The sequence below is a fragment of the Siphateles boraxobius genome, unplaced genomic scaffold (genome assembly GCF_051911475.1).
Source record: "Siphateles boraxobius isolate OS27281-9 unplaced genomic scaffold, OSU_SipBor_1 61, whole genome shotgun sequence".
Lineage (NCBI taxonomy): Eukaryota > Metazoa > Chordata > Actinopteri > Cypriniformes > Leuciscidae > Siphateles > Siphateles boraxobius.
Window position 1 is genome coordinate 9,104,977 of NW_027509188.1, and position 21,930 is coordinate 9,126,906.

The 21,930-nt window shown below is 42.0% G+C and overlaps 1 protein-coding gene across 1 annotated transcript; it reads left to right on the forward strand.

The window, feature by feature from the left end:
• Positions 1–51: 51 nt before the first annotated feature.
• Positions 52–1,690, forward strand: LOC143718547 (uncharacterized). Its single transcript, XM_077209565.1, has 4 exons — positions 52–62; positions 168–255; positions 1,028–1,192; positions 1,487–1,690. The coding sequence occupies exons 2-4, from the start codon at positions 175–177 to the stop codon at positions 1,688–1,690; spliced, it is 450 nt and encodes a 149-aa protein (XP_077065680.1). The 5' UTR covers positions 52–62; positions 168–174.
• The last annotated feature ends 20,240 nt before the right edge of the window (positions 1,691–21,930 follow it).

Consider the following 21,930-nt stretch of genomic DNA (forward strand, 5'->3'; position numbering starts at 1 on the left):
TTTCGGGATGAAAACGAGCTGAAGTTTCTAAAATCAAAATATGCCGCAAAGCAACTATGGGAGTGAGTCATGCGTTCATGTTGTAGCCATTCAATATTGTATTATTGTAATCATTTGTAATTAATTCCTGTTCATTCACCTGTACATTGTTGTTGGTTATGATACAGGACACTGATGAAAGAAATGGGGTTGGAGGGAAGGGTTTCTGGCCAACAGGCATCAAAGAAGTGGGAAAATCTTAAGCAAAGATACAAGGTATGTGATGTTCTGTTAAAGAAAAAAAATACATCTTCAGTCTCATTGCAAGGCAATGAATGCATACTGTATAAGTTGAATAAGAGAGTGATGTAAAATTTAGGCTACTGATGCTAAACTATTAAACTATTAATATTAAAAGTGTATTAAAATTTATATGGAAATGTGCATTTTAGCGATTGGATTATTATTTTCACTTAATTATTTAGATTGAATAGACCCGTGCTGTTAAAATGAGTGTTATATTATTAGTGACGTTCACAGCGCCGTCATTAGTATTTTTATAAAGCCTATTAGCAATTTAAAGCATGTTAACATCACTGCAGAAAGACATCTAAAATAAAATCACTATTTATTCACCTAGTATAATAATAGTAAGTTCTCTCCCTCGTGTACCGCATTGTCCTGCAAAATCAGGTCTGCTGACCTGCATCAGAGCAATAGCCAGGTGGTCACAATAGGCGAAACGCGCATAAGCAAAGTATACTATGGGCTTCGGATAGTGCCTAAACGGTCAGATAGCTTACACACAAACATGTGGTCTGTTTAGTATCCACGTAAACACAGTCGGTTATGTCTTAAGTGAATGCAAAACATTTGAAAAATCTTGTTTGAAACGTTCAGCTCTTAAAGTGACAGCAGCCAACATTAATGCTGCAGTCATTGTTGTTAATCAAACCAGAAAAGACAAAGATAAAATCACTCAATACTCTTAAATAAAGCCCTAGTTGTAAGCATTAGTTAATTTTTTGTGTGTTGTGGGTCCTTCCAGGAACTAAGAACTCCCAAAACAGGGTCAGGAACAGAAAGGGGGGAAGTGACTGCTGCAACCTGGCAATATTATGAAGATATGCATGAGGTGTTGGGTGCCAGGCCCTCAGTCGACCCTCCTGTGGTGGTGGCATCCTTTTATGAGGATCCCACTACAATCCTCATGGTATGTAATGCAGCACATTTTGTGGTCTGTAATTTCAGAATAGCAGAATGTTAACATGTTCTTATTGTAAAGCTCTTTATATATATATATATATATATATATATATATATATATATATATATATTAGGGGCTGGGTAAAAAATATTGATTTCTCGTTTTTACGTACCAATATCAATTCTTAAATCCCAACAATTGATTAGTCATCCTATATCCAATAAATCTCAATAATCTTTGTGCTTTGTTACTATTGATATGAAACAAAATTTCAAATTATGTCCATTTTCGTCTATTTAGGAGATTGTTGAGCCCTCACCCCCAGCCAGCACTTCTGCAGCCAGCAGTTCAGAACCCTCTACCTCTGCCATGGCAAGCACCTCAACTCTCTCACTCACCCCCCCCCCCCCCCCCCCCCCCCCCCCCCCCCCAAAACAAAAAACAAATCCCATCCTGAATTTCCTCACTGAGGAATCCAAGAAAGAGCAGAGGCGTCATGAGTAGAGCGAGGCCAAGACAGAGAGGTTCTTGGTCCTTTTTGAAAAGATGGTGGATAAGCTGTAGTTTTTGTGCGTTTTTTATGTTTATTTTATTGGTTCTGTAATCAAATTTTTATCTAATGTATTTGCCTGTTATATTTACTTTATTGATTCTGTAATCAAATATATTTTTATCTAATGTATTTGCCTGTTATGTTTACTTTATTGGGCAATAAAGACAGATTTTTGTTAACTAACAAAGTGTTTCTGAACATCAGTGACATTCAAAACAGTGATAACTGAAACAGATATGCAAAACACCATGCAGTGTGTATAAAAATATTTATTGCAAACATATGTAGGTATTACACAGATAAGAACATCTGCATTCATATCCAACAGCAAAGTGAACAAAAGAAGTATAAAGTAAAAAATATATAAATGCATATGACACTGTTGTCATGTTCATGGGGCTTGCTCATCAGGCTTGCTCATCGCCTGAAACTAGGACAGCCAGTCTGTTTCGTGTGTCATTCCCAGAGGTTTCATTGTTTGCCATGGGTTCACAGGGTGGTTGGGGGTCATGCCTATCCCTTAAAATATCTTCATCTGGAACCAGTGTGTCACCATTGTCCATACACACATTGTGCAAAAAGGCACATGAAGCAATTACCTGGGGTGCAAACGTGGGCTACACCTCCAAAGCTCTGAAAAGTGTTGACCTCCACCTGGTCTTCATCATGCCGAACGCCCTTTCTATTATGCTGCGCCCCCTTGACTGATAGTAATTAAATCGTTGCTGTACTTTTCCATGCACTGGCTCCTTGAATGGGGTGATGAGGCAAATCGGTGTTTCCAGACAAGGATACCCACCATCACCCAGAAGGATGTAGCCCGTTGGTGGATACCGTCTTGCGGTATAAAAACTGCTGTTTTTCATTATGCGCGTGTCATGGACAGACCCCGGGTACCCCACATAAATGTCCAGAAACCTGCCATTTGAGTCACATATTGCCTGCATGTTGACTGAATAAAATCCTTTATAATTCAAATAGTCTAATCTGTGACGCTGTGGAGGTTTTATCCGTATGTGGCTGCCATCGATTGCTCCAGCCACATTGTGGAATGCAGGGGTTCCTAAAATGTTGACGAATCCCTGACCAACTGCAGGCAGGTCCACTGTTAGAGGGAAGCAGATTGCTCTCTTCAGATTGTCCCATATATTCTGGACCACTCTGTGGATGATGCGGTGAACTGTAGCCTTTGGAACATTAAAGACACTGGACACCACCCGATAAGAGTGTCCGTGTGCCGGCCAATAGGTGTATATGAGTACTTCAAGCTCATTACCCCAGCCATGGTCCTGCTCCCTTTGCAAAAGCCTCTGTAAGCTGTGCATCGCTGTTCTGCTGAGGCGGAAATCCTGCCTCAGCTCAGTTTCAACATTGAACCACATGGGCAGTATAGGCATGTTGGGGTTTATGGCACAGTATCTCGTTGGAGTACCAGTCTGGAAAAGAAAAACATTTCACACCATTAATGGCAAAAAATATTTGCCCCTTCAAACTGTTTATTTCTCGCCCTGCCCCACAGCAACGCACATAGTGGCTACAGTTACGTCAAAAAAACAAAAAGCACATCGTGACAAGAATTGTCTCTAGGGTTGCCAACTTCAGATAAAGATTCAAAAGCGTTGTTTTTTGTAATAGGAAAATACGGGACACTCAAAATATTTGTACTGTAGGCTACCTCAAATACCACACGCCTATGTCATTTTCACTGAATTTCAAAAAATGTCACATTAACTTACACACAAACCAAAATAGAAAGCTTTTGTAACATTATAACATCCTAAAAGTGACAGTATAGACATTTATAACGTTACAAAAGCTTTCTATTTCAGAAAGCATTCTATTCATCAAAGAATCCTGAAAAAAACAGTTTTCTATAATCAGAAATGTTTATTGAGCAGTAATCAGCGTATTATTCCTTAAGGTAGGTTGCACGTTTTCTTGCGTGGCTGGATGTTGGATTCCATAATCACGTTGTTTGCATTCGCCTAACGTTAAACTGATATGCCGGAATCAAAATCCTGACATTGAAAGGGATTTGCCGTTAGCGCGAGTCCCGCTCGGAACAGTTTTTGAAACAGCAGTTTGCAAATCAAACAATGATTTGTCCCAAAATAATGATATATTATTATTGATAGGATGACAACAGGTGTTGTGATCATTCATTTGTATAGGTTGTATAGTATTAACAGTCATTACGTTCCTGTATATATTGCGTGAATGACGGGTGGTTGGGCAGATATTGTGTTTTGTGGTAGGTGGTATGCCATACGGAACCGTTGCCACTGAAACTGCATATTAACGCACCAGTGGGGCTCGACAGCCTTAGTCAAACGGGTTGGCGCGTATGGTTGGGTTGCGGTGAGATTGTGGTTAGGTCTCAGCAGCAACTGTTGGTTTATTTGTATAGGTTGTATAGTATTCACAGTCATTACGTTCCTGTGTATATTGCGTGGATGACGGGTGGTTGGGCAGATATTGTGTTTTGTGGTAGGTGGTATGCCATACGGAACCGTTGCCACTGAAACTGCATATTAACGCACCAGTGGGGCTCGACAGCCTTAGTCAAACGGGTTGGCGCGTATGGTTGGGTTGCGGTGAGATTGTGGTTAGGTCTCAGCAGCAACTGTTGGTTTATTTGTATAGGTTGTATAGTATTCACAGTCATTACGTTCCTGTGTATATTGCGTGGATGACGGGTGGTTGGGCAGATATTGTGTTTTGTGGTAGGTGGTATGCCATACGGAACCGTTGCCACTGAAACTGCATATTAACGCACCAGTGGGGCTCGACAGCCTTAGTCAAACGGGTTGGCGCGTATGGTTGGGTTGCGGAGAGATTGTTAGATTGTGGTTAGGTCTCAGCACCAAGAGGGAAGTAGAAGTCAGTAAGCTGGGCTGAGTTGAGTGGGGGACGGAGGGGGGTGACTCTGGGACGCCAGAGTCACTGTCGAGCCCTCTTGAGGTGTCGTGGGCTAGTCGACGAAACACTGAGGACGGAAGGTGCCCACTTGAAGACCCTAGAGATGTTCCCTACTCCGCTCAATCCAGAGGGTTGTTATGGGGGGACCGCACTGTGGTTGCAGCCGTTGTGTGTGCTGACGCGCAATACACTGTATTAACACCAGACAGAAAATTCACGTCACCAGATGGAAAGAATGGATGGAGAAGCATAGGTTACTGTAAAGCTACGTCTTAGTTGGTGATTATCTTGGCGAAAGCCGAGTACAAATCAACATGAAGTTTTAACATCTACTCTCGTGTAATGGAAATCATGAAGATCTGGATACGTCCAGTGACTGCGGTGAATAGTGCTGCTGGCAACAAGGGAAAGACCTTGTGACAGCCTGGAGAGACAGCTGACAGGAGGAAAGAGACCCCAATGGGGCTGGTAAGGGTTAGCTACCCTTGTCGGCAGTATCCAGCTCTGTGTTTACAGGATGCTGGAGACACCCGCCCAAGGCTTCTGAAAAATTAAAGAGGAAAATACCCCTAGAGTCTGCGAGAGCAGGGGCGGAAGATGACTCAATGGTGGACAACATGGTTAACGACTTTGGAATGGAAACGGATATGAGTATAGAGAGTACTTCACAAAAGACTAGTTCAGGTTCTGCAGTTAGCAAAGCCATTGAACTCCAAGCTTGTGTCTGTGGCTGGAGCAAGGCGACAACGGTCAGGGGTTTGAAGATTCATCAAGGGAAAATGAAATGCTTGAGGGAGAAGGGACAAAGGCCTCGCATTGATCAGTACTTCTTACGAAGTCAGTCAAGTCAGTCGAATGAAATCCAGCGACAGGAAGCAAACCACAGTTCGCAGGATATCAGCACCCCTGTCATAGAGGAGAGGAGGGTTTGCACAGTTAGTGATGAACACATTGATTCTTGTGAACCCGGTCAGACTAACCAGCATAAGAGAGAAAAGAACCTCAACGGGCATAGGCCTGGAGTTAGATGGCCAAGAGCTTGTTAGAAAACTGCATGGGACACGGTAAACACAGATCTATGCTTTGCATTAGAAAGATTAACTGGTACAGTTGAAAAGAAGCTGGATAAATTTGGGGACATCATTTACGCATATGGAAGTGAGAGGTTTGGTGTGGAAAAAAGGAAGGAAAAAGTACAAACTACTCCTGGATTGTCTAGACGGCAGCAGAAAATTGAAGGGTTAGTTAGAGAAAGGAGACAGCTGAGGAAGCAATGGAAAAGAGCGGAACAAAGTCAGAAGGAGGGACTCAATCTCTTACAAAGGGCCATAAAAGATAAGCTTGCAACATTACGCAGAGCTGAGCGCCTACGGAAACGCTACAAAAAGAAGGAGCGTGCGAGGGCTAATTTCTATAAAGATCCATTCAAATTCGCAAAGAAGTTATTCACTAGTGAGAAGAATGGCACTTTAAAAGCATCTAGGGTTGAGCTAGAGAGATATTTGGAGGAAACACATACAGATGCAAAAAGGCATAAGCCTATGTCTATTCCGTCAGACATCCCACCTGTCAATCCACCAGAATACCAAATGGAGGTCTGTGCACCTAAGTGGAAAGAGATAGAGCAGGTTGTGAGAAAGGCAAGGGCTTCATCATCTCCAGGGCCTAATGGAGTTCCGTACAGAGTGTACAAGAGTGCTTCAGGAGTTCTACGAATTCTGTGGAAATTGATAAAAGTGGCTTGGGAAAAGCAGGTTGTACCTAGAGCATGGCGCAGAGCAGGGGGAGTCTTTATACCCAAAGAAAAAGATGCTACAAGCATCAGTCAGTTTCGCCCTATTTCACTATTAAACGTCGAAGGAAAGATTTTCTTCAGCATTATTGCTCAGAGATTGTCAACCTACCTATTAAAGAATGGCTTCATTGACACTTCAGTTCAAAAAGCGGGCATTCCAGGATTCTCAGGATGCTTAGAACACATCAGTGTTATCTGGCAACGAATTCAATCAGCTAAAAAGGAGAGGAAGGAGCTCCACGTGACATTCCTGGATTTGGCTAATGCATATGGTTCAGTGCCACATGAGCTTCTTTGGGCATCATTTGATTTTTTCAGGGTACCGATGTCGATAACAAATTTAGTGAAAGCCTATTTTGGAGATTTGCAATTCAGTTTCTCAACTCCAGAATTCAGCACTACATGGCAATGCTTAGAGGTTGGAATAATGGCAGGATGCACCATTTCTCCACTGGCTTTTACCATGGCAATGGAAGTAATCATTAGGGCATCAAAATGGGTAGTAGGTGGAGAGCGCTTGGCTTCTGGGAAGCGACTACCACCAATCAGAGCATACATGGATGACATGACAACCATGACTACAACGGTAGCCTGCACTAATCGGTTATTGGGGAAGTTAACAGATAATATTGAATGGGCACGAATGCAATTTAAGCCCTCTAAATCAAGGAGCATCTCCATAATTAAAGGCAAGGTAGTAGATAAAACATTCTTCATTAATGGTGAGGCAATACCAACAGTTTCTCAGAAGCCAGTGCAGAGTCTAGGGAGATGGTACGATGGGGATCTAAAGGACACAGTTCGAGTGGGAGAAGTTAGACGACAAGCAGTGGAAGGGTTGAAGAGCATAAACAGCTGTGCTCTACCAGGCAAACTGAAACTCTGGTGCTTTCAGTTTGGTCTACTGCCAAGGTTGCTGTGGCCACTGACTGTGTATGAGGTTTCTTTGACAACAGTGGATAAGCTGGAAGCGTTAATAAGTTCATACATCAGGAAATGGTTGGGAGTTCCACGCTGCCTCAGCAGAGTGGAACTTTATAGTAAAGGAGTATTGCAGCTGCCAGTCTCTGCTTTAACCGAGGAGTTTAAGTGTGCCAAGGTCAGACTGGAAATGACTTTAGCAGAGTCACGCGACAAATGTGTAAGGGAGACAGCCCCTGTGGTAAAAACTGGTAGAAAGTGGTCAGCAAAGAAATCTGTAGTAGAGGCAAAGGCTGACCTTCAAATTGGGGATATCGTGGGACAGGTACAGCATGGAAGAGGGGGTTTTGGGCTCAGTTTAGCTCCTCCTAAATGGCACAAGGCAGGCCCAGCCCAAAGGAGGAAGCTGGTAGTCAACGAGGTGCGAAAGCAGGAGGAGAGGATGAGATGTATAAAGGCCATTTCCCAGGCCAAGCAGGGAGAGTGGATGAGATGGGAGAGTGTGGAACAACGCAAAATGGGCTGGCAAGACCTTTGGTCAATGGAAGAGAGTAGGATCAGTTTCCTTATTAGGTCAACATATGATGTTCTCCCATCACCGCAGAACCTAAACCTCTGGGTAGGAGAGGATCCATCTTGTCCTTTGTGTTCATCACCTGCCACATTAAGGCACATTTTGACAGGATGTAAGGTGGCTCTTAGCCAGGGTCGGTTTACTTGGCGCCATGACCAAGTATTGCGATGTTTGGCTTTAGCATTGGAAGGCAAGCGTAGTATGACCAATAAATTGCCGCCTGTTCTAGCAAAACATTACACGCAGAAGACAATATTCCTCCGCCCAGGCGAGCAACCACCAAGAAAAGGTGCTAACACCAATTCTCGCCCAGGACAACTGGAAGCTGCTAGGGACTGGAAGATGCTGGTTGATCTTGATCAACGGCTTATTTTTCCACCCGAGATTGCCACCACTAACCTACGACCAGATATTGTTTTGTGGTCTGGATCAGCACGCATTGTTCAACTGATAGAGTTAACAGTGCCATGGGAGGATGCGGTAGATGAGGCATATGAGAGGAAGAAACTGCGGTATGCTCATCTGGCCACTGAAGCAGAACAGCGAGGATGGAGAGTCCAGGTTTATCCAGTGGAAGTGGGTTGTCGTGGTTTTGTGGCACACTCTACAACCCGGTTCCTCAGAGACGTCGGATTCAGTGGCCAAGAGTTGCGTCGTACAGTAAAGAACTTATCTGAAGCAGCAGAAAGGAGCAGCAACTGGCTGTGGTTGAGACGGAAAGATTCTAGCTGGCTGTGTACAGGCCGCCATGCTACGGTTTCGTAGAATTCTTGAAAACTTGAAAGGTCTGTTGGTTTATTTGTATAGGTTGTATAGTATTTACAGTCAGTACGTTCCTGTGTATATTGCGTGAATGACGGGTGGTTGGGCAGATATTGTGTTTTGCGGTAGGTGGTATGCCATACGGAACCGTTGCCACTGAAACTGCATATTAACGCACCAGTGGGGCTCGACAGCCTTAGTCAAACGGGTTGGCGCGTATGGTTGGGTTGCGGAGAGATTGTGAGATTGTGGTTAGGTCTCAGCAGCAACTTTTGGTTTATTTGTATAGGTTGTATAGTATTTACAGTCATTACGTTCCTGTATATATTGCGTGAATGACGGGTGGTTGGGCAGATATTGTGTTTTGTGGTAGGTGGAATGCCATACGGAACCGTTGCCACTGAAACTGCATATTAACGCACCAGTGGGGCTCGACAGCCTTAGTCAAACGGGTTGGCGCGTATGGTTGGGTTGCGGTGAGATTGTGGTTAGGTCTCAGCAGCAACTGTTGGTTTATTTGTATAGGTTGTATAGTATTCACAGTCATTACGTTCCTGTGTATATTGCGTGGATGACGGGTGGTTGGGCAGATATTGTGTTTTGTGGTAGGTGGTATGCCATACGGAACCGTTGCCACTGAAACTTTATATTAACGCACCAGTGGGGCTCGACAGCCTTAGTCAAACGGGTTGGCGCGTATGGTTGGGTTGCGGAGAGATTGTGAGATTGTGGTTAGGTCTCAGCAGCAAGAGGGAAGTAGAGGTCAGTAAGCTGGGCTGAGTTGAGTGGGGGACGGAGGGGGTGACTCTGGGACGCCAGAGTCACTGTCGAGCCCTCTTGAGGTGTCGTGGGCTAGTCGACGAAACACTGAGGACGGAAGGTGCCCACTTGAAGACCCTAGAGATGTTCCCTACTCCGCTCAATCCAGAGGGTTGTTATGGGGGGACCGCACTGTGGTTGCAGCCGTTGTGTGTGCTGACGCGCAATACACTGTATTAACACCAGACAGAAAATTCACGTCACCGGATGGAAAGAATGGATGGAGAAGCATAGGTTACTGTAAAGCTACGTCTTAGTTGGTGATTATCTTGGCGAAAGCCGAGTACAAATCAGCATGAAGTTTTAACATCTACTCTCGTTTAATGGAAATCAGTGTTGTGATCAGCACTGCTGCTGTATCAGTCAGTGGTTAGATCAGCGTTGCAGTCAAAAAACAGGACAAGGGAGATCACGCACGGGACAAATAAATTATGCCCAAAATACGGGGCTTTTGGCAACCCTAACGTTAGTTTTTTCCCTTCCCCAAGCACATACATTTAGCAGGGCTGAACTGGGACACACAAAAAAAACATATAGCTAACAGCTAAGCTAACTGTGTTGGTTAGTTCGGTTCACGTTGTTTATTACCAATCCATACATACCATAAGCGGATCCACCAGCATTCGTAGGCGTCGTAGACCTCTTCTTCTCCCTTGATTTCTGCGATTTGTTGCAGACAATCGCAAAAAAACTCTAATACCCACGCAATCGACATAAACACACTTGCAGACGGCATCTTGGATGTTTGTGATCACAGACGCCAGTTAATGACGATGTATGATGACGTAACCAAGTGGTGTCTCATTTCATAGGGGTATGTTTTCACCCCTAGTGCTTACCACTCGGTTTCGAGGGACAAGGGGTAGGGGAGGGGAAGGGGTAGGGGAGGGGAAGGGGTAAGACAGAGAATTGGGATTCAGCCCAAGTGTCAAGTTGACTCAACTAAACTTATTTTTGTATCATAGACATCTTATTTTCAGTTTGTAATGTTATTTACAAAAGTTGAGTCAAAAAAAAAAAGCAAGGGGAAATTGGTACTAAGATTTTTTTGTTGTTGTACGAGATTATTACAGTGTGGATTTTTGTACAGTGCTCCGGCTCCATCCACCCTCAGATCTGTGCTGACACCTCCACTGCCTCCATCTACACTCAGGTCTGTGATGACACCTCCACTGCCTCCAGTCACACTCAGATCTTCACCTCCACTGGCTCCATCTGCTAGGCCGACACCTCCACCACCTCTGGGTAACCTTAGATGGCCCAGTGTTTCAACCCATCAGACGTCACCATAAACCCCTCGAAGACAAATCAGGGACATCATGTTTGTTCGCATCTTAACACTGCTTGAGGAGATGAAAGAGACACAAAAAATCCAGGGAAGGATGCTACAAACGCTTCTACAACAGCGTGTTAAATTTAGCACCACCGTCTCTTCTACCCCAGAGGGTTTCCTCCTAAAGACAGTTAGGGATGTGGAAATCGTTGAAGAAAACTGGCAAACTCAAACTTCATGTCCGAACTGGTATGTATGTTAAGTCTAGGGTAATGCAACTCAAGTAAATTTTATTGGGGGGCTTGCAGTGAATTTGATCTAAAAATTCTAAAGTGTGCTCACACTAGGGGTGGAACGGTACACAGAAGTCACGGTTTGGTCACGGTTTGGTCACGGTTCGGTATGAGTTCGGTACAGTGTAGAGAAAAGCAAAACAAAAATGTACAAGGCATTTTTTTTTATTTTGCATGTCTCAGGCTGTACCACCAAAGTAAAATAAATGTCTTAAACCTTGTATTTTTTAATATAACTTTTATTAATAAAGGCATAGAACCAGTTTATTTGTAGTGCACTGACAATAGTTTTATATAATAATTCATTTATTAATTAAATTAATAAAAAAGACAAACAGACCTTGAGATATGTTTGGTAATTGAATGAATTTAAAATTAATTTGCTATATTTCAGATCAATATATTTGTTTTCCTTAATTTTAATTAACACTAACTTTGGGGGAGAGATTGTTGACGAGGCCACAAAAAGGATGATGACCTTCCTCCTAGATCAGGCAGTATAACTTTCTGGGCCGAAATGGGAAGAGAGAGTTCAAGGCCTTAAAACTGTATGAAGTAATATATGGTAGGTACACATGTGGATAATTTTTTAAAGGAGAACTGCGGGCAATTTTAAAGTTAATCTTGATCGTTATACCTTTGTGAGTACTGTCTATAGAAGAAAAAAACGAACCGGATTAGTGCTTGCAACACGGAGCTGCTCCCGCAAATGCCCAGAGCTCCCCCTCAGCTAAAGCGGTTGAGCGTCAGCGCCACGTTTTTGATGCGTCCCTAGCTCGGCGTCAAAATCCACTGGAAGCATCTCAGATGCGTTTCAGCAGGGGAGCGTTGGTGACTTCTTGATTTTTCCACAGGGTGTTTTATTTTCAAAATCGACCGGATCCTCTATGCCGTTCTGTGTTCTGTGTCAGTCTATGGTTCCTACCAAGGATGTATTGGTGTGCAATACAATTGGGATTCTGCACAGGGTGTTTATTTTGAAATTGACAGTGTTTTTTTAACTTTTATTTTGTATTTACGGTGCGGCTTGATCGCGGGTCCGTCAAAAATAGACTAGGCGCCTATCTTTAGCGAAGCGGCGCGGAGAGCCGCTTCTGGGACGCTTCTGAGACGCGCTGCGTCCGCAGCTGGTGGACTTTAGAGCATTGACTATAATAGCCGCGATTAGCTGCGGCATCCGCGACGCTGACGTTCCGCGCCGTAGACGGATCCAGTGGATTTTAGGGGTGAGAGATGGTTTTCTCTGCATGCTTAGAGTAAAGCCACCTCACAAACAGCCTGTGAGTAACAAAAGTTATTTTTCACGGATTATATCGCTTTTACAGCCAAAAACAAGCAAAATGATGTCAAAAAATGTCGGTCTTGGTGAGTATCCAACACAGTCGGTTATGTCTTAAAGAAGCATAAAATGCATGTGATGTGACAGTATAATGAAAACAGGATCCGTGCACTAGCTCTTAAAGTGACAGCAGCCATATGTGTCTGTCATTAATATTGTTGTCAAAACAACAAAAGATAGCTTTAATTATAATGAATCTGGATTTATAGTCGATGTATTTACTTTAGTCAGGACTAAAATACTACCCAATGTCATTTTACGTTTAATTACTTTATTAAGTTCATAATACTAGTGCTAGACCTATTCAAAAACTTTTCTCTTTATTGGTAGGCTATCTTTATTCTATTGTATTTATTGGTTTAAAATGATTTCAACATAATGTAAAGAAATTACTGTGTTTGGTGCACATTCCAACACTTATTTAATTTAATGACAAAAAACATTAGTTTTTTAATGACAAAAAATAAATAGTTTTTCAGTTATCACAACTGTGATAACACTATTTATTCAATAAAGATATTGCTGTTAGTAAACTCTGCTCAAAAGAAATTTAAATTCCAAATTGATCCATATCGTGATACGTATCGTATCGTGGCTTTAGTATTGTGATGCGTATCGTATCGTGACATTGTTGGTGATACACAGCCCTAATACTAATACTAATACTAATACTGATACTTATTAATACACTATGCGCATCGATATGCCTTTCCTTTGTGCTTTGAACTTTTCAATGCGAACTCCGTGTTAATAGCCTGTTCTGTCCTATCTATCATATGTTGCTGCCTCAAACAGCTGTGCTATACATTTAAAAAATGTCTTAATTTTATAGTAGACTATATATATATAATAATTGATCTTTCTGATTTTTATCTTGTTTTTCATGAATGTATTTTACAACAATACAAAGAGCAATGTGTAACGTTTTACAAGATTTAGTGCTACACTAATTGTCTCTTTGTTCCCCACTAAATGTTTTTTTTTCACTAAATGTTCATATTTTATACAATTATTGTTTTTCTAGACTAAATTTTACTGAGTTATCCACTAATCTAGTTTATAATATAATTTTTGTCATAGGTTATGATCCTATAATTATTTTTTTTTCTTCTTTATAATGAAGTTGTCTGTATTAAGTAGATTGTGTTTAACACACAAAAGAGTGATTATCAGTTCAACACACAGAGTTATAGAAATTCTACTTGATTTAAAAAAAACTGCGCTGGTATCGGATCGGTATATATAATATATATATAATTGAAGACATAGAAGCTAGTGAAATAATTAAAGTTTTGCAAATAAGACTACAAAAACATATTACTGCACATCTCTCCTCATGCCGTGTGTGCCTAAATGGAAGGATAAATAAAGATTATATAACCTTCACAGTGGTTGCACACGTCTTCGTCCACGGAATGGATTTTTTCTTCAACCGGCCCCGCTGTGTTGTGTCTGTGTAGTCATCCTTGTCAAAGTGTTCGCTACAAATGCGGTAATCTTTAGCGCTCAGTAATTGTATGGGAGTTTGCACATTAAGTTGAAGTACAACAAGCCACAACTGCAGAATCTCGAGGTCATGGAAAGGAAGACGATGAAAATTTAAGTTCTTGTATTTTCGCATTCTGTTGCCACAATTTGGAACGACACAAACGCGAACCATTTCTTCTTCACTTGTGAGCAATTCTCTGATCATCACTCTTCACACACTACGCTCCTCCCACGTGCACACTGTTTACTTTTTTCCGGCTACAACTGAGTTCCCACGGGACTTCAGCGCGAGACTACAGCTAGCCGTCTAAAACACTATTTAGGTGAATTTAAACAATGGCTAAGTTGCTAAACGCACCTTGTTCACATGTAAGGGCCCTGTTCATGTTGGACAGACATTTTAATTGCATTTTGTGTCTGTTATGAGGCACAAAGACACTCTTTATGTATAAGCTCCGTGTTGCAATCACCAATCCGGTTCGTTTTTTTTTTTTCTATAGACAGTACTCACAAAGGTATAACGATCAAGATTAACTTTAAAATTGCCCGGAGTTCTCCTTTAAGTTGTACCGATAATAGAAAGGTGTCACAATACCCTAACGTTATAAACATGTTGATTTTTGATATATGTTGTGAATGGGTTTTTCTTTACCATGGAGAGGATCCTGCGATCATCAACCACTGTTGTTTTCCGTGGACGTCCAGGCCTTTTTATGTTGCTGAGCTCACCAGTGGTTTCTTTTTTTCTCAGAATGTACCAAACTGTTGATTTGGCCACTCCTAATATTCCTGCTATCTCTCGGATGGATTTATTTTGTTTTTGAAGCCTAATGATGGCCTGTTTTACTTGCATGGAGAGTTCCTTTGAACGCATGATGTATGTTCACAGCAATATACTCCAAATGCAAATACCACACTTAGAATCAACTCCAGACCTTTTACCTGTTTAATTGATAAAGAAATAACGAAGGAATAGCCCACACCTGTCCATGAAATCGCTTTTGATTCAATTGTCCAATTACTTTTGGTCCCTTAAAAAGGGGGGGGGGGGGGGCTCTCTCAAGAGCTGTAATTCCTAAACCCTTCCTCCAATTTGGATGTAAATACCCTCAATTTAAACCTGAGAGTGTGCACTTTCAGCCAGGAGCGTAGCCAGAAAAGAGAGACTGGGTGTGCATCTGAAAAACTGGGTGTGCCACATTTATTGTCAGATTACTGTGCAAAATTAATTAACCATAACCATATAACCATGCCCCACATAACCATAAAACTATATAAAATATAACTATACATTACACTCAGGTTTGCCAACAACATAGTCATAACATAGTGCCTGTTAGCTGATTAAAGGGAGAGACGGCGTGGCCTGGCATTGAATGCATCAATTATATCATCTAGGTCCAGTGTCTCTGCGAGTTCTCGTTCAAATGTCTGCAACGAGAGGCTATTTAGTCTTTCTGTGAGCATGGTTGATCTGTTGCTGAATTTGATTCGGTTCACTGCTGAAAACAAGCGCTCTACAGAACAGCTTGTAACAGGCAATGTGATCAAAACACGCAGTAAACTGTTCATGTTGGGGAAAATGTCCTTGTCACATGAGTCTAATACTTCAATTAAGGATGGGTACAGGTGACCCCCATCCACCTTTCGTTTGAGGAATTGCACAAATACTGCAAATTCAGGACCTTCCACTCCAAGTCCATAGTGCTTACTCGGTACCTGTAATATTTCCATCTGACCAAACCTGTCAGATCCGGGCAGCAAGGAGGAAGCAGTCTTCATTAAACCATAGGAGTCACTCTCAAAACGGTTGTTAAGTTCCATTAGCTGTCTGTCAAGAATGGAAATCCACAATGATTGCAAATTCAAGTCCCTCCTAATGGGCACACACCTGCCCACTGTAGAGGTCACATGCGAGTAGGAAAGCCTGGCAGGTAATTTTTTTTACGTGCACCCACTATGTCCCAGTTGTGCACATCGTTTTTTTTCATGACGTCATCAGTAAGCCCAATGATTCTCTCAAATGCCCCGTCTGAGTTATTCCTAAATGTAGTAAAAGTTTATTTTAAGCCCTGAATCAAGTGGACACAGTCAGTAACAGAAACAAATGGGGACTGTAGGCCTTTTGTCGCAAATTCACTTGCACTGAACAGCTTAGAAAATGCAACAAGGAGAAAGATGAACCTCTTGGTCTGTATTTGTTGTAAAAGAGACTCTGCATCTATTTTGGTCTGGCCTGAGCCTTCTGCAAACTCACTCAGTGTTTCCAATATGACGTCGTACAAAGTCAAGACTCGACTCACAGACTCAGATTTTGAACTCCATCTAATATCCGTGGAGCGCACAAGCTCCAGACAGGGTTTGTCGGGATGTAGCTCTTTTTGAATCTGTAGAAACCGTGCGTGTCTGTTACGACCCCCGAATTAGCCTAGGGGTTAGGGAGTCCAACATTTAAATGCGACATTAAAGAGGGACATATATATATAAGCCATGGTTTGTACAAAAGACCCAAGAATCCAACTTACTGTGCAAAAAGCCAACACCTTTATTCAGTATAACAAGGTCAATGGCAAAAGTGAAATGAACCAATCTATGACAAACATAGATTAATAGATATATACATAAGGGATACAGAATTTCTGTAAGATAAATGGATCATCAAAAAGAGAAAAAGATAGACGTAGACGGCGCCAAAGAAAAGAAAGAAACAAAACCAAACGAAGTCTAGCTGTTAAATAACCTCTAATCCTAACTGAGAAAATAAAGAAGAAAACAATAATCTTCGGCGTCCAAGACGCCCTACCTAATCTCCACTAACTATCAGAAAACAAAAATACAGGGAGTGGCACTCGCCCCTAACCTAATGTATTTAAACAGAACGAAAACCCCTGCGTGTTGCAGTGTATGTCACGTGACATGCTTACCTGTCTATCTCTCTCTCCGCACTAGTAACTTTCAGCGGTCTGCTGTATACCAGTTACATAAAACCAGAGGAACGAACACAGGAAGAGTTCACTCATACATTGATTCAATATCACACAGATCGAACAGGGACAATAGTCTTAACAGGGTATACGAAATCGCAAAACAGAAAGCTGCGTGGCCTGAGTCTCAGCGAGCTGAGCCTGGATGGAGATATCTGGCGTGCCCTTTTATTCCCCAGGTGGCCTGTTCCCATTGGCGACAGTGAGAAGTGATGACGTCAGTGCTAGCAATGATTGACAGGTCACTTGGCCAATCACGGGTGCCTGCCAAAGCGAAAGTAACCAAGAGAGCGGGAAGAGAAACACAAAAGAACACACACACACCATACAGGAACGTAACAGTGTCTGTTGGCTCCGGTCATGAAATGATGCAGTGAATTTATAACATCAAAAAAAGTGACCACAGTTGGAGACACTTTTGAGGCTGTTGAAAGAACAAGATTCAGGCGGTGTGATTGGCAGTGACCATACACTGCATGGGGGTACGTTTTTTTGAGGAGCATCTGCACCCCTGCTCTCCCACCTGACATGACTGCCGCTCCGCCAAAACTGAAACCCACACACAATTCAGGATCCAGCTGCAGCGGTTCCAGTACTTCCAAAATTTTGCTAGCGATACCAGAGGATGTCATATCATCTGTTGCCACAAATCCGACAGCTCTCTCTCTTAGATTGCCATCCAATATATACCTCACACAGACAGCAATTAGTTCCTTCTTCGAGACGTCCTTGTACTCATCAGCTAAAACGGCATAATAGGTGTCAGCCTGTGCATGCAATTCTGCTCTGATTTTTCGTCGGAGAAGTGATGCTGCAGTTTCAAGGAGGTCGTTTTGAATATCTGGGCTCATCATTTTTGCATTAGCTGGAAGCTCATCAAGGCGTCGTTTTATCTCGGGGTCATATTGACAAAGCACTTTAAACAACTCAAAAAAGTTTCCTCTGTTCAGGCTTTCTGTGTCTTCCTTGTGACCACGCACTGCAATACCTTGTTTCGCACAGAAAAGCAAAATGTCAATGATAACTGACATGTGCCCGGTTTCTTTCAATCAGGTCAGTAAAATGCCCCTGTGCGTCTTTTGTTACCTGATGCATGATGTCACCTTTTCCAGCCCTTTTTATCTCCATGAAACCTTTGTGTCGGGCCACAGCAGCAGCATGGGCTTTACTGGCATCATGTTTTATACAAAACTGACCAAGATGCCCCCAGTCTCTCAGTCCTGCTTTGCTGAATCTGTCCTCCTTGGCATCAGTGTTAAAGTGGCGACAGGAATGGCAAAAAACAGCATCCATTGTGATACTGTACTCTAACCAAGTGTACCGGTCATACCACTTAGCAGAAAAATTCCTCCTCTCTCCACTGACTGTTTGCGTGACTGGAAAAGCACACAGTTTTGGCAGACATGCAGGCTCATCTACTGCGGAAAGGTTTGTAGGCTTAAAGGAGAACTCCGGGCAATTTTTAAGTTAATCTTGATCGTTAGACCTTTGTGAGTACTGACTATAGAAAAAAAAACGAACCGGATTGGTGCTTGCTACTCGGAGCTGCGACCACGAATGCCCAGAGCTCCCACCCAGCTAAAACGGCAGCTATGGGGGCATGGACATAAAGAGCGTTTTTGAGCCTCTTAACAGACACAAAATGTAATTAAAATGTCTGTCCAACATGAACAGGGACCCTACATGTGAACAAGATGCGTTTAGCAACTTAGCCATTGTTTCAACTCACCTAATTAGTCTTTTAGACGGCAAGCTGTAGTCTCGCGCTGCAGTCCCGTGCTGTAGCCGGAAAAGGTTTACAATGTCCAGGTGGGAGGAGCGTTGATCATGTGCGACGAGTTATGATCAGAGTTGCTTACAAGTGAAGAAGAAATGGTTCGTGTTTGTGCCTTCCGGAATTGTGGCAACAGAATGCGAAAATATAAGAGCTTCAATTTTCATCGTCTTCCTTATCATGACCTCGAGATTCTGCAGTTGTGGCTAGTTGTACTTCAACTTGAAGTGCTAACTCCCGTAGAAGTACTACGCGCTAAAGATTACCCCCATAGTAATCTTAGTAAACTCGTCGCACATGATCAACGCTCCTCCCACCTGGACATTGTAAACCTTTTCCGGCTACAGCACGGGACTGCAGTGCGAGACTACAGCTTGCCGTCTAAAAGACTATTTAGGTGAGTTGAAACAATGGCTAAGTTGCTAAACTTATCTTGTTTACATGTAGGGTCCCTGTTCATGTTGGACAGACATTTTAATTGCATTTTGTGTCTGTTAAGAGGCTCAAAAACGCTCTTTATGTCCATGCCCCCATAGCTGCCGTTTTAGCTGGGTGGGAGCTCTGGGCATTCGCGGTCGCAGCTCCGAGTAGCAAGCACCAATCCGGTTCGTTTTTTTTTTCTTCTATAGTCAGTACTCACAAAGGTCTAACGATCAAGGGTACTTAAGCTCTGAGATGAAGGCCATTTCGGTGTCTTCTGATTTAACATTTTTTTCCGTAGCCAGCAGTGCAGGAGGAGTCAAACCTGTTGATGTTGGGCCCGGGGAGGGAGAAACATCCTCATCAGGTGTAACGTTAGTCCTTGTGTCCGGCTGTCCATCAAGCCTTGGTTTTTTGCTAAAGAAATTAAGTAGGAAGCTCTGCGACATATTAATAGCAAGCAATGTGTAGCCAAACATTCTCTGTTGTTTATATGCGTGGCAAACATCTCTGGGTAGATGCTGAGGTCACAGTCAGCTGCTGTTTGCTGATTGGTTGGCAGTCTGAATGTCGGCAGATATTTTTTTAACGAAAATAATTTAAAATGTAAATTACATTTGAACCTTTTGAGCATTATGGCACGGTATATTCGATTTTTATTTCTGTGCCCCTGAGAGTATGATGTAGAATGTTCAGTGACGTCACAGAACTACCAGATTCAAACTGCTTTCGTGCGTTGGCTGGCGCTGAGCCAAAGACGGATATCACAACTAATATGCATTGTTTTCAACCACATAATGTTTATTTTAGGTTTGACATTTAAATAAATACACATAAGCACTATTAAAGCAATACATTTGGAGTTTGAATTATACACTGATGTCTATGGAAGCAGCAATAACAATCTATTCAAATGTAATTTGCCGATGTGTTTTATTTAATATATCAGACACACATAGTGGAACTATAAAGTTTACTCTATTCTTCTCCCAGTTCAACGCCCACTTACTTTCGTGTATTTCGGGAGAAACTGATGAATTCAGGTGCTGTAATTCCGGCTGACAGGACTCTCTGAACTGCGGCGCTCATCTTGTTATATCAAGATCATTTATAAAGGTTTTTAAACGAAGAATTGGAATATCAGATAGTTGACATGGTAAGAAAGTTTGTGAATATTTTGAATAAAAAAGGAAAAACTAAATAAAAGCGAATAGCGATACATCTGTCAGTTATTGGGCTGCGCTGTGTCACGTGATAATCATGATGCGTCGCCATGGAAACAAGGGGTCAGTTTAAATATTTTTAACTTGCGCTTGAAAGTGTTGATTTAAAAAAATATTGTAAGTAATCAACAATAGCCCAAGTTTAGTAAAACATTTTTTATTAAGACTATAAAAAATAATTCTGCATTCATTTTAGGTGTGCCAGCTGCCACTGTGGGTGGCACCGGCACACCCTGGCACACCCGTGGCTACGCCACTGCTTTCAGCCCATATCCATTAAATAACTATAGCTTGAATATGTGTTGGTAAATACCTGAAAAAAAGAAAAATTGTGCCTGTGTCCAAATATATATGGACCTAACTGTATGTGTTTCTTGAAGGAGGCTTAAGGAAAAAAGCCATGACCAGCCAAATCACCCGTAAAGATGCTGAGAAGGCGGTCTCCAAGTGGCTCATTGGTGCTAGGGACCGGGGGGGTAATAGACAGGCCCGACTGGCAACCCCTCAACAAGGACTTCAGGCTTCAGGCTCATTTGAGGTGGAAAGCATGTTGTTTTAAATTTTACTCAAATAAAAGCTTAATTAATTGTATTACTGGTCTCTTTGTTATTGTAGCTTGTTTAACCCAAGGTGTTTGGGTCTGTGGGACCCATTTTCAATGTTTGCTAAAAGAAAAAGTTATGCTATATATTATTTCTTCTAACTCAAACTCATTGGCCCTGGCTCATTTTCTGTGAAGAACATAGAAAATAACTTATTTTCAATGACTGCACATGGTACACCCTCCTACACAACTATTACATATGAGGTGCTCGGGTCTACTGGACCCGAGTGTAATAATTGTTGGTGCTATGAAACTTAACTGTGTCCTCCTCCTAACTGGGCCTGCTGTGTGTGTCTTGTCTGTGTGCATGAATGTTGTCTTTCTGCACTTGCTATTCCCACACAAAGTTACAAAATTGTTACATTTCAAGCACTTTCACCTGTTCTGGTTAAGTTATAAGAAATGAGCACCAATAATGATCAAAAATCTTGTTTATATATATATATATTTTTAATATAATTGAATTTCATTGTTTTCTCACAAAAAAAAGATATGATCATAATTGTGATCTCCCAGAGGTAAATGGTAAATATGAACCAGAAGTTATGTATATAGTAGAGATGCTCCGATCAGCATTTTTGGGGCTGATCACCGATTACCGATCACCAAAATCATGATCTGCCGATTGCCGATCACTGCCGATCACAGAATGGCAGGGAAATGGGAATCTTTTATCTATAATCTAGCAGAGTTTGCACCATTTGTAGAAATGTGTTTATTTAATTGTATTTAGAAAATGAGATGTCTTAAGGCTACTGTAGGCCAGCTTTCCCAAATAAGGCAGAGTAACATTAAATTATTCCAAACAAAGAGGCGTCATGCAGACCAACACACATCAGATCAGCCTAATGGCAGGGGATCAAGTTACACTTAGGCATTTTTGGAAATTGTTGCTGATTAATACACCCACTACATTTACTAACTGGCAACAAAATGTACAACTTGTTACACCCAAACTGGCTACTGATAAAAGGACAAAACTATGGCAAGTTTTTGTCTGTTA

Bases quoted from the DNA above. Each gene is read 5' to 3' on its own strand.
- LOC143718547 (XM_077209565.1), top strand. From the start codon at position 175: ATGAAAGAAATGGGGTTGGAGGGAAGGGTTTCTGGCCAACAGGCATCA. The intron at 256-1,027 runs GTATGTGATGTT...GGGTCCTTCCAG, and splicing joins ATCTTAAGCAAAGATACAAG to GAACTAAGAACTCCCAAAAC. The intron at 1,193-1,486 runs GTATGTAATGCA...TCGTCTATTTAG, and splicing joins ATCCCACTACAATCCTCATG to GAGATTGTTGAGCCCTCACC.